Below are 13,825 nucleotides of genomic sequence, written 5' to 3' on the forward strand. Positions count from 1 at the left end.
GCCACGGCCATACAGTTTGTAAGCAATATTAGTCTCTGTGTTTACTTGGTTGGGTCTGAGCGGCTGTGGGACTGGCGGGTGACAAAGATTTGTCCTGACTGTGGGCAAAGTAGGAAAACTCTAGCTACAAATGGGTGTTGGGAACATGCTGCTCTTTGTGATTTGGGACCCTGAAGAAGGCCCTAAATCACTACTGCAAGGTGCAGGAAGCCATTCTACAGTGGGACAGGGGCAAATCTATCTAGGGTAGATTCCACTGAATATGAAAAAGCAAGCACAAAGTGCGGATGTGCCCACCTGACTAGACCTTGGAGGGGGATCTAGGAAGTCTGGGTATGTTGTGGCGAGGTATGGGTAGCATGGAGGGCCCTGTTGGTTGATGTAGAGGGTAATACCTTGTGGTAGCTCAGAAGTTGGCTAGAGTATAGGAAGAAGTGTTCTGACTACCCTGTATGTGTCTGGGGATCCCGTTGAAGCCTAGAAGTCACTACTTCAAGGCAAAGAGTCCAGACTAAAATTGGGCATTGCCTATGGTTTCCTGGTTAATATCTGGCAGTATGTGGAAAAACAAGCATTTGATAGTGGATGGCATTCTTAGTAGACTGGACACTGGATGATGTGAGGACACTGGTTATTGACTGGCTGGTGTAGGTGGTGGGAAGGGTCCTGCGGGTGAATGAGGATATTACAGGAACCTATGTGTTGGCCACAGCAAAGGCGGAGGTATTGAGACTAGGCTGGGGAGCCTGACTTGGGAAAGTGTGGAAGCCTAGAGATCACTACTATAAAGCTACACAGCCAAAGTAGGCCTGGGTACTGGCTTTGTCACACTCATTAGGTCCAGAGGAATACTGAAATAGAAATATTCAAGGGTGTGTGTGTGTGTGTGTTGTTTGTATGCCCCCACATGTGCACTCATGTGCTCACGTACTTACACACATGTGCACTCACACATGTGCCCACTCAACAGACTAGACCATGAAGGAGGATCTGTGAAGTCTATGTATGGAGTCTGGTGGTATCGATGTTCTAGAGGGTCCTGTGAGTGGATGTGGTTGGGGCCAGTCCAGGAGTGAGCCTAGGTGTTGGCTATAGGACTTAGTGGTGAGACTATGTGGGGTGATAGATTTGGACCCTGAGGAAGCCTAGAGGTAGCTAATGAAAGACACAGGCTGTAAGACTTGTCTGTGGGACCCAGGTGAGATACTGTGAGATGCAGAAAAACAAGTATAGGGTGGTAGGGTTCAGTCACCAGGCTTGACCCTGGAGGAGGACATGGGAAATGTATATGAAGTAAGGAAGGGTAGGCAGAGCAAAGTGTCCTATGGATGGCTGTGAGTAGGGGGCTGGGTCCTGGTGGGAGCCTAGATGTTTGCTATAGCACCAGTTGGTAGGATGGCTAACATATATACTGATATTCAAATACAGAAATGTTACTTGGGAATGATTTTAGGGAAGACATTCAAGATATTAGCCCAAGATTATGGAAGACATATTGGAATAAACCATTGAGCAGGGGGAGTCTTGGGGAAGAAGTTGGAGAAGCAAATGCTCTGTCCTGTGTTCTGCCACAACTAAAGTGGATATATGAAGACAGATGGCATGGAAAATTGCCTTAGAGTTGTTAAAGGGAAGTCTCCTTTTAAGACTGGAGTCTCTTTGCCTTCTCAGCATCTTCCCCCCATCATAAGAAGTGTCCCCAGTGGTGTACATCCTGCTGTTCTTTCCTTCACCAGGGTCAGAGCCATGCTTTGTGATGTCAGAACACGAGCTCGCCTACTATTGGTTGAGACCTTGATGACCAATCAGGCTTGAGGGGTGTGGCCTGCTTTGCTCTGGCAGTTGATGAGACCTCTCGAGGGTAACGCAACTAAATCCTGACAATGGCAAATGTGATCAAGAAATCCGCTTCCGGAGCGGATCTTTCTGCTTTTTCAATGAATACTCAAGCAGTGGCCAATCCTGTCACACCGATAAAGACCAAGGCGGCCTACAAACTTTATCCCCCAGGCATTCTTAATGGAACGGTGAGATGACCCACCGTACCCAAACTCCCTCCTCCACTGATTCACTCTTGCCTAAAGTAACTACCTTTCTCTGCCCTGGCCTAAATCCCCTTACCTATCCTCACCTGTTCCGACAAAGAACCCTTCACATGCTTATCCTGACCTTCACCCTAAATTAACTCTTGTGTCCTCCCTCTTGCCATCCCAGGGCCTAAAGAACAACAAACGTAGGAAATGTGGCCTGCAAAGGAGTTGCACCAGGAAGGATTCTGAAGAATTAACTCCACCCATGGCAAAGAAAGGCAAAGATTCACCACAGATGGAGGAGAAACAGCCTCTTGTGCTGCAACCTGCAAAGCCTGCTGAAGCAAGCACCATGACTGATCCTGAAGAAGTAACTCCACCTGTGCTGAAGATGGAGGAGACACAGTCTCTGGTAGACCAACCCACTACCTGTGAAGCAAGCACCATGACTGATGCTGAAGAAATAACTCCATCTGTGGCAAAGAAAGGCAAAGATTCACCATTGATGGAGGAGCCACAGCCTCTAATGGACCAACTTGCAAATCCTGCTGAGGATCAACTCACTTCCTCTGAAGCAAGCCCTATGGGTTTTACATTGAAGAGTGTATAGGTATATTATCAGATGCTCAACTTGTAGGAAGTGAAAATGTATAATACATGTTAGTATAACTTTGATCCTATCCTAAAGCTCTGGCAAGATAAAAATATTTTAAATAGGTATAGTTATGTTACTCCACTTTAGTTATACTAAAAAGCTAGCACATTCTTTTTTATATGGTAAAACCACATGATTAACAGGAATACAGGAATGGGGAGCTTAAGTTCAATTTCAAAAAAGAAATATTTTTACTCTATATCTGCCACAGGAATGAGCTTATGGGAAAAGGACTCCTGCCTAATGAGTGGGACATGGGTTCATCCCATGAAGAACCACTCTGATTTTCAAAATGAAAACATATCATATCCTTGTTTTTCCCTTATCCAGAACTGATACCACAGCTGAGAACAGAGGCAACATGTGCCCAAGGTCTGCATGAATGGGCCAAAGTGTGTTACTCATGTACTTGAAACTTTGTCGCACTGCTTTCTATAAATTGGAAGATAGCCACATGTGTAGATGTAACCATCTTGTTAAATAAGAAACACAGAGCCAATGCAAATATGAAAGCCCAAGAGGTCAGAGAAATAGCTAAGAGCTAAAAACCTTACCCTTCACTGCTGCTGCTGTCCTCCTCAGCCAGACAGCTACTTCCTGTGTGTTTGTCTTTATATAGATTTTCTGTTTGCCTTCTCATTGGTTGTAAGCCCAACCACATGATCTCCTCGTCACTGCCCATCTATACAGACCTCCAGGTCTTCTATGGTTGGTATTGAGATTCAAGGCATGTGTCTCCATGCTAGGTGTATCCTTGAACACACAGAGATCGGCCTAGCTCTGCCTCACAAGTGCTGGGATTAAAGGCGTGTACCACCACCACCCAGCTTCTGCTATGGCTTGCTATTAGCTCTGACCCCCAGGCAACTTTATTTATTAACATACAAATAAAATCACATTTCAGTACAAATAAAATATCATCATATTTCCCTTTTTCTTTATTTTTTTATTTAATTTAATTTTGTTTTACAATACCATTCAGTTCTACATAACAGCCACAGATTCCCTTGTTTTCCCCCTTCCTGCTCCCCTCTCCTTCTCCCCAGCCCAGCCCCCATTCCCACCTCCTCCAGGGCAAAGCCTCTCCCGAGGACTGAGATCAACCTGGTAGACTCAGTCCAGGAAAAGTTATAACTAATATAAGAAAAACTATATACAAAAGTACAATAACTATATACCATATATACAAGTAATAAATACCAAAACAATGTCTAGTCCATTTGTATTTGACAAATTCAGAGAAAATAATTCCATTATCTATCCTATTTTGGTAAGTGCAAAATGTACCTAATTGACTTTCTATCCTAACTAATCTTCAACTATAACTAACTAATCTTCAACTATAACTAACTAATCTTCAACTCCCTCAGAGGCCCAAGAAGGAAATAATATTACCTAACAAAAATAAAAACAGGAAGTGCATGCAAGCAACTTCCAAAAAAAAATGTGAGTTGACAGAAACAGCCAGCTGCCTGGACAGTCACCCAAGGTTTCTCCATAGCATTGGGGCATCATCTTCAGCCTATAGGCTTTGGGTATCTGACAGACTCATTTGTGAAGTAGGATGTATACAAGGTCAACAGTTTGACCTCACATTTGGTGAGAGCAGTTCATGTACCAGAAACATCTGAATTCCACTAGTGTCATGTCATGATTCAGGATTTTAAATTCTGGAAATTATTGATGTTTTTTTTTTTTTTTTAATTCAGCTGTCCATTCTTCTTGGCTGTGTATTTGTGGCTTCATCTCAGCATCTCGTTCTGCTCCACATCCCTCTATTAAATGCCAGTCTACTATTGAGATGTGTGAGGTTAGTCACTCTTCAAGAGTAACTGTTTCAGCCCTTGTTCCATTGCACATCAGAAGCCATCGGCCCACTGCCTGTTCATCTACCTTTGAAGAAAAGGGCACTGTACCTTTTCTGGATTGCAAAGGCCACTTCAGGGATGATGCCATATTGTCCTGGCCTCAGAAGATGTCTTTTGATAAAGCTATAACCACACTTGTTTTGGCAAGAATCAGTAGTCCTTTATTTCGTGTCCTGTCTGTCCATTTTGTGCTGTTTTTCAGTAGTGGATTCAAGGATACTTTGTTGTCCGGTGGCTAACTTTTGCCACAATGAAAGTTAACTCCATATGCAGTTTCTTCCATGCCCATATTCTCTCTGAAGTAGATTGGTACTGCCAGAAGCCAACATGTCTCATAGTCATAACAAAAAGAAAAATTTTCTAAGTTATTAAAACATTTTAAATGCCATATTCTGTAGATCTCTGAAGGGTTTGAAGATGACCCATCTATCTAAAATATATCTGCTCAAACTTGAAAACATACCTAATATGACTACAAGTTCTATTGTAATGTCTACTAACTTTCATTTCTTTTTATCCTAATAGTTGGTAACAATAACATTCAAGGATCAGTAATTGGCATTACATTGTTAAATGAATGGTATAAGCACAATATCTTGAACAAAATTAGAAATATACATATAGCATTTTCTAACAATATCAACTTCAATATGTATAATTTGTATACAACCTAAAAAATTCCAATCCAATATAAAGTATTTAAAACTAGTAATTGTCTTTTTCTTTTTCTTCTTTTTTTTTAAACAAGAACCTTAAATCTAACCTCCTTTGCTTAGCCCTTTTCCTAACCCTTAACAACAACTTGTAACCAACCCTCCTAAACAATGAAAAATTATCCCAGACCCAAAACCCATTAAAAGAACAAAAAAACCACCTGCCCCACACCACCTCTTTGGGAATGTGGGCGTCGTATTCTTAAAATTGCTTCCTGCTGGGTATGGGTGAAGGTATATTTATTCTGAAAAGAAAAATTTGGGGTTAATTGTCAAATTCTAGGAAAGGTAACTATATCCCTGGTTGTCCAGTTTGAGCATAATGCCAAAGTTCAGAGTTTATCTCAAGTCCTTATTCAAGTAGTCTTTGAAGCTGGATCATCTCAGCTAGCCCTCTCAAAATTGCTCTGAGCACTTTGTAGTCTAAAGCTGATCTGTAGATGATATTTGTCAGCTTAGTGATATTATTATTGTCCACGTGGAATTGTTGTTGTTGTGGGGTCCCATTTTCTTTCTGGAGACTTCAGTTGATGTTAGGCCTGGCCGTGATTTCCTGCAGAAAACTGATAAGAGACGCAAACACAAAGACATATATAGGCAGCTAATTGAAGCCTTTTTTCTAGAATTAGTTAGTACTCTATATGACCATTCATATCTTAACAAAGTTTAAAATATGTATATATATATATATATAATGTATATGTATATATATATATGTATCTATATTAATCTTGTAAATTTTGATATAAAATTCATACTTTAAGAAAAGTTTCAATAAACAGAATAAAATCAAAGAATTGATATTAGTAGTGATAGAATAGCCCCTTAATTAATTTGGTTTTTCTGCTGTCCCATAGCAGAAGATGGCTCTTTTCTTCTGGCATGATACAGGGAGTTTGCATTTTCCTTTTAACAACATGCTTGAGTTTAAAGAAGGAGAGAGCCATTCTCCAACTCCAAAGTCAGCTTTAAAGTTTAATTGAACTGGGACTACAAGAAGATGAATAGTGTTAAATTTCTTTAGAGAAGAGCAGAAACAAACATTTACGAAGACATAAATTTTTTTAGATGATACACCCATACGCCATTTCACTCTGTTTCCTGGGATAGGTGATTTATCCTTTTTCTTCAGTTGTCTCATTTGTCCAGTGTTCTTCAGATTCTTTAGCCTTCAATCTCCTAAAAGACAAAAACAAAAAAAACTTTCCCCAAGACTAATTTTGGGGAGGTTCCTTTTTGGCAAGTTATTATCTGATTAAATAAAAAGGCATTTGTTAATGGTATAAGTTAGTTCAAATTGGATGGTCATGCTGGTTGATGAAATATCACCTCCTCTAATTAAAAGGCCTCTCTTGTTCAAATCGAACCTTTATCAATTTTGATGGTATCCACAGCTTATCTTCTCCTGTAGAAACAAAAGCAAAACCTTGTCCCCAACGTAACACATATCCTGGTTTCCATTCTGAGGTCAGCACATCATTGAAGTATATAGGCTGATTTAATTCTGTAGTTTTTTTCCATTATCCAATGTCTCTCTGCAGCTGTTGTTCCTTTCTCATTGGCATTCAGAAAATTCAAAGTTAGAAGAGCATTATGCAGTGTATTTCTGGGGGTTTTTGTTACCCATTTCTGTTTATTTAGCATATCCTTTAGAGTTCTGTTTGATCTTTCTATAACTGCTTGACCTGTAGGATTATGTGATATACCTGTAACATGCTTTATATTGTAATAAGCAAAAAACTGTTTCATTTTAACAGAGATATATGATGGAGCATTGTCAGTTTTGATTTGTGCAGGTATACCCATGATGGCCATAACTTCTAGCAAATGAGTGATTACAAAATCAGCTTTTTCAGAACTCAAAGCAGTTGCCCATTGAAATCCTGAATAAGTATTGATGGTATGGTGTACATATTTCAGTTTTCCAAATTCTGCAAAGTGAAACACATCCATCTGCCAGATTTCATTCCTCTGAGTACCCTTTGGGTTACATCCTGCTGGTAATGACTTTTGATTGTAAAAAGGAACAAGTAGGACATTACTTTATAATTCCCTTGGCTTGTTGCCAGGTTTTGGAAAAATCCGTTCTTTAACTTTTACTATTGACATGATGTTCTTTTTGAAATTCTGAGGCCTCCAGCACATTTCCTATCAATAATTTATCAATCTCATCATTGCCTTGTACTAGAGGGCCTGGCAGACCAGTATGGGATCAAATGTGAGTTATGTATAAAGGATGACTCCTTTTCCTGATTGTATCTTATAATTTAATAAATAGTTAAGTTAATTTTGAAGCATCAGGGATAAATTCTGCAGTCTCAATATGTAATACCACTCATTCAGCATACTGAGAGTCAGTAACTTTGTTGAGAGGTTCTGAAAAATCCATTAATACCAATGGAATAGCATACAATTCTGATTTTTGACCTGAATTATAAGGACTTTGAACCACTTTACTTAATTTTTTTTGATTTGTAACCTGCCTTTCCTTGTTTGTTGGCATCTGTATAAAATGTACAAACTCCAGATATGAGTTTTTCCCGTACAATTCGAGGCAAGATCCAATCAGCTCTCTTTATAAGATCAATTCTATTACTTTTGGGATATTTACTGTTAATTTCTCCTAAAAAATTACTGCAAGCTCTTTGCCAAGGTTCACTTTCTGTCCATAATTTTTCAATGTCCTCTTTAGTTAAAGGTACAACAATTTATGTCGGGTCTATTCCTGCTAATCGATGAAGTCTCAATTTTCCTTTCCAAATCAAGTCAGATATTTTTTCCACATAAGTTTTTAATTGTTTTATTTGGTAAAAATATCCATTCCAATATAATATCTTCCCTCTGCATTAATATTCCTGTAAGAGAATGCCTAGAAGGTAAAATAACCAAAATGCATTCAAGCTTCGAATCAATAAGATCCACGTGCCCTTCATGTACTTTCTTTTCTACCAAGGCCAATTCTTTCTCAGCTTCAGGTGATAATTCCCTTGGACTATTTAAGTCCTTGTCACCTTCTAAGGTTTTGAACAAATTATTCAGTTCATTTTTTACCCCAACAATAGTTCATATATGAGAAATGTCTCCAAATAATCTTTTAAAATCATTAAGAGTCTGTAGTCTATCTCTCATAATTTGCACCTTTTGGGGTTTAATTTTTTGTAGCTCTATTTTATATCCTAAATAATTAATAGAATCTCCTCTTTGTATCTTTTCAGGAGCAATTTGTAATCCCCAGCAAGGCAAAATTTTCTTTACTTCTTCAAACATTCTAAAGTATCTGATTTGAGTCCGCTAATAACATATCATCCATATAATGATAAATTATAGATTTAGGAAATTTTTTACATATCACTTCCAATGGCTGTTGTACAAAATATTGGCACAGAGTTGGGCTATTCAACATTCCCTGTGGGAGGACTCTCCATTGAAATCTTTTAACCAGTTGAGAATTATTGTAAGTAGGCACTGTGAAAGCAGTCTTTCTCACATTAATAGTGGGAGATCTCAACACCCCACTTTCACCACTGGACAGATCTCCCAAATTGAAACTTAACAGAGAAATAAAGGACTTAACTGATGTCATGACCCAAATGGACCTAATAGATATCTACAGACAGAACATTCCATCCTAACAAAAAAGAATATACCTTCTTCTCAGCACCCCATGGAACTTTCTCTAAAATCGACCACATTCTTGGCCACAAAGCAAATCTCAACAGATACAAAACAATTGGAATAACCTCCTGTGTTCTATCAGACCACCATGGTTTAAAGTTAGATTTCAACAACAACAAAAACTACAGAAAACCAACAATCTCATGGAAACTGAATAATGCTCTGCTGAATCACCAATGAGTTAAGGAAGAAATAAAGAAATGAAAGACTTCCTAGAGATCAACGAAAATGAAGATTCCACATACCCAAACTTATGGGACACTATGAAAGCAGTGCTACGAGGGAAATTCATAGCAGTCAATGCCCACATAAAGAAGTTGGAGAAATCTCACACTAGTGACTTAACAGCACACCTGAAGTCTCTAGAACAAGAAAAAGCAAAGTCTCCCAGGAAGAATACACTCCAGGAAATTATCAAAGTGAGAGGTGAAATCAATAAAATAGAAACAAAAGGGAACATTACAAAAAATTAATGAAACAAAGAGCTGGTTCTTTGAGAAAATCAATAAGATAGGCAAGCCCTTATCCAAACTAACCAAAAGACAGAGAGAGAGAATCCAAATTAACAAAATCAGAAATGAAAAGGGGGACATAACAACAGACATTGAGGAAATCCAGAGAATCATCAGGTCATACTTCAAAATCCTCTACTTCACAAAACTGGAAAACCTAAAAGAAATGGATAATTTTCTGGATAGGTACCACATACCTAAGTTAAATCAAAACCAGATAAACTATTTAAATAGTCCAATAACCCCTAAGGAAATAGAAACAGTCATTAAAAGTCTCCCAAGCAAAAAAAAAGCCCAGGAGCAGATGGTTTCAGCGCAGAATTCTACTAGATCTTCAAAGAAGAGTAAATACCAATACTCTCTAAATTGTTCCACACAATGGAAACAGAAGGAACATTACCAAACTCCTTCTATGAGGCTACAATTACCCTGATTCCTAAACCGAACAAGGATACAACAAAGAAAGAGAACTACAGACTGATCTCCCTCATGAACATTGATGCAAAAATACTCAATAAAATACTGGCAAACAGACTCCAAGAACACATCAAAACAATTATCCACCACGATCAAGTAGGCTTCATCATAGGAATGCAAGGATGGTTCAAATATGAAAGTCTGTCACTGTAATACACCATATAAAAAACCTCAAAGAAAAAAACCACATGATCATCTCACTAGATGCAGAAAAGGCATATGACAAAATAAAACACCCCTTCATGTCTTTTATTTTTTATAGTAACCTACTCAGTTAAAGCTATGCTTATAATCATGGGTATGGGAAATACATTTGAGCATGGTTGACTTACCATAGATGACACTCTTAAAGCAAACTGACTCCTAATCCTCATATTAGTTACTAGTCTATTGATCCAACATTGCCACACCCACTCCAACAAGGCCATACCTCTTAATCTTTTCCAAATAGTTGCACTCCTTGGTGACTAAGCATTCATATTTTTATCCCTAATTTTCACATTTAAATGATATAAAAAAAACCTCTTAAAATCAAGTTTAAAAAGCAACTAGTGACTAACTGATATTATAGATTTCATTCTCATTCTTTCATAATTCTCTAGAAGCCACCAACTGTCAGTAGTTTGTCAGTTAGAGGTGGAGAGTCCTAAGCCCTCCCCCAGTACATCCTGGAATACTAATTGGCTTAATCTTATGCAGGCCTTATGCATGCAACCACAACTGCTTTGAATTCATGAGAGCAATGACCCTGTCATGTCTGGAGGACACTATTTCACTGTTGTCTTCTGGAGCCTCTAACTCTTAAAATCTTTTAAAATGCCCTCTGCAATGGTCTCTGAACCTTGAGGAGAGAGGTACAGATGTCCATTTTGTAGCTGAGCATTCCATATCCACTTATTTTTTGTAGGATGACCACTTTTGAAAGACTTTTTAAACTAAAAACTACTGCATAAAGTTCTCTGGGTCTAAGAAGTACACTGAACTGTAGTTATAGAAATATGAATTTAGAGTGCAGTTTGGTACTTAATTCATTTAGCAAAATAATAGTATTAGGTTCAGTCCTGGGGCCTGTGAGCTCCATAACCGTGTGTTCTCAGCAAGGGTTACAGCAGCATACATGTGTTGCTTTCTGTGGAGTAGGCCTTAAGTTCACTCTTTAGCAGTTGGCTATCCCCATATAGTTTGTTCCACTCTTGCATTCATGGACATATTTTGCTATGTTGTTCATGAATATAACTTGCAAGATTCTTAGCTAGGTAAGACTACAGATGATCTTCCCATCCATACACACACACCAGCCTACACAGCACTTCTGGTAGTACAAAAGCTAGCCAGCAGGGAAGAAGTTACATGGTTAGTAACATCTTGATTTCTCCATGTTTTGGAATCAAAAGTATGTGGTGTGTTCAGTAATAGGATCTTACCATGTAGTTCTGGTGGGCAAGGGAGAGCAAAGCCAATAGCCTGTATTGTTTAGGGGTAGTTCTGGGGCATCCCTGACAAACAACTCAGGTGAAAAATTCCACACCTTCAATACCTGGCACCAGGCTTTTTATTTAGCAACCTATGGCTTCTGGTTCAGGTATTAGCCACTGTTCAGTGTTAAATTAAACTTATGGAATAGTAGCTAATAGAATAATTGGTTTTCATATGGCTTTTAAAAATGTTCTTAGAGTTAGTAATTCTTCCCTCTACAACATTTTCTCATGAGGATTGACCTTTCCTTCTTGATCAGCAAATCAGTTATAAAACTAGGAAATGAAGCTAATGAATATCATTATGGGTCAAAAGAATGGGCGCTGAGTCTAACTCTGGCCCTGGGTAGACACATAACATTGTGATCTTCCAGGAAATTTAGAAGAATTCTAGTAATCAGCTTTCAGTACAGAACCCCATTAAGAGTCAAACCAAGTTGGGGTAAGGTTAGGGTTAAGGAAAAAAAAGAGTCAATCCGAATGGGCCTTCTAACCTCATCTTTGAATGGAAATATGACCCTAAAGAAAAATGTCCATTTCAGACAGAGACTTTAGAAATAGTATAAAGCCTGTCTAAAACATGTAGAACTTCACAGTGGTTTCTCTGGCCACTGCCAACTATCATTCCTGGTAGCGTTTCCCTTCAAATGCTTTTTTCTCCTGCTAATGTCCACTTTCCATATCCTCACTTTAAGAATATACAACTTTACTATGCAACAATGTCTGTTTACTTTATCTATTTCATACTGTGTGCCTCCTCCGAATTCTTTCAGTGTAGAGCATGAGAATCAGAAATGTAAATGGAGGCCAAAGGAGATTGCATTGAAACCGTTTATTTCAATCTAGTTATGATTAGATTTCCTTCACTTTCATAATGCTAAAACATGGACTATTCTCCCCTGGGTTCAGATTATAGGATTTTCTGTTCCTCTTTTTTAGAATCCAAACCTAACTGCTGCTCCTGTCTCTTCTGTAACCTTGAAGACTACAGCCTGCAACTGCAAGGTTCAGGTGACCAGAGTAGGCTAGTCAGTATCTGGAAACACAAGTGTTCTTTTGTATGTTGGGGATTGCTCACCAGGCTAAATTCTGGGAGCTGTGGATTGTGATAAGTCTTGTAGTTATATAGTGACGTGGATTAAACATCTAAATGTGTCCTGTGGATGGATGCAGGTAGGATGGATCCCTTTGGGAGTTTGTATGCTGTCTACAGCACAATGCAATGTGTCAGGACCAGGCCAGTTGGAGGGATTAGAGTCTGCAGAAGCGTAGAGGTATCTATGACAAGGAGCTGATAGCAATACTAGGCATGGGCACTGGTTGTGAGACCAATCTAGACATGGCAGAATTGTGGAACAACAAGTATCAGAGAGAGGTATACTCAGCAGGCTAACCATGAAGGAGAACACAGGAAGTCTGGATATGAAGTGGGGTTCTTTAGGTGGCGCAAGGTGTCCTGAAGGTAGATGTGGGAAGATATGGGTAGTATAAGTCCTGGTGTGAACATTGAATTGGGCTGTAGCAAAAGATGAATTCTGGCACTAGGCTGGCAACTTGGATTTGGGACCCCTTCGACGCCTGGAGGCCCCTACTATGTTTTGTAGGTTGTCTGACTAGGATAGGGTAATGAGATAATTCAGCAGGATGTGGAAAAAAGTGTCAAGATTATGTTTGAGGTTACTCCACAGGTTCGATCCCGGAGAGGACAAGGGAAATCTGGGTATAGAGTTGAGTTGTAGAGGTATACAAATGGTCCTGTGAGTCTTGTTACAGTGGGAGGTCATTGCAGGAACCTAGATGTTGCCTAGCACAGGAGCACATGTTAAGACTAGGCTGGAGCAAAGATTTGGGACCCTGTGAAAAACTACAAGTCACTACTAGTGAGAGCAAGCAGCTATTCTAGGGTTACCTGATGATGTTCCAAGCGTTTGGACTCCAGAATATTTGAAAAACAATTATCTGGTGTTATCTGTAACACGAGTCTTAAAGGGTTTTATAATTTAAAAAAAAAAAAAAAAAACAACCCAGAGCCAGATATTGGGGTAAAATCTGAAAGATCAGAAAAGCAGAAGAAGCCAGCCACAAGTTTTTACCTCTAGGAAATCCTCAGTTTCAAGAGAGTGAGTTCTTGTTTCCTCACATTTTATATACCTTTTATCTGCCCTTCCGTCTTACTTGCTGGGATTAAAAGCTTGTGTGTTTCCCAAGAAAAGGTATGAGATCTCAAGTCTTGAGATTAAAGGTGTGTGCGACCATGCCTGGTTCTGTTTCCTGTTTGGCCTTGAACTCAGAGGATCTCTGTCTCCTGAGTGATAGGATGAAGGGTGTGTGCCATCACTGTCTGGCCTCTATGTCTAATCTAGTGGCTGGTACTGCCCTCTGATGCCCAGATAAGTTTTATTGGGGTGCGTGATACCACA

General features: G+C 39.1%; 1 protein-coding gene across 1 annotated transcript; it reads left to right on the forward strand.

Moving 5' to 3' along the window:
* Nucleotides 1–1,847: 1,847 nt before the first annotated feature.
* On the forward strand, nt 1,848–4,698 carry LOC121825849 (uncharacterized). The gene is made up of 2 exons (XM_042269569.2): nt 1,848–2,027; nt 2,215–4,698. The coding sequence occupies exons 1-2, from the start codon at nt 1,884–1,886 to the stop codon at nt 2,638–2,640; spliced, it is 570 nt and encodes a 189-aa protein (XP_042125503.1). The 5' UTR covers nt 1,848–1,883; the 3' UTR covers nt 2,641–4,698.
* Nucleotides 4,699–13,825: the final 9,127 nt, after the last annotated feature.

Source organism: Peromyscus maniculatus, chromosome X, assembly GCF_049852395.1.
Source record: "Peromyscus maniculatus bairdii isolate BWxNUB_F1_BW_parent chromosome X, HU_Pman_BW_mat_3.1, whole genome shotgun sequence".
Lineage (NCBI taxonomy): Eukaryota > Metazoa > Chordata > Mammalia > Rodentia > Cricetidae > Peromyscus > Peromyscus maniculatus.

What these genes read in the sequence shown, in the direction of transcription:
- LOC121825849 (XM_042269569.2), top strand. Translation starts at nt 1,884, where the DNA reads ATGGCAAATGTGATCAAGAAATCCGCTTCCGGAGCGGATCTTTCTGCT. An exon ending in CAGGCATTCTTAATGGAACG is followed by an intron (nt 2,028 to 2,214) that starts GTGAGATGACCC and finishes TTGCCATCCCAG; the next exon opens with GGCCTAAAGAACAACAAACG.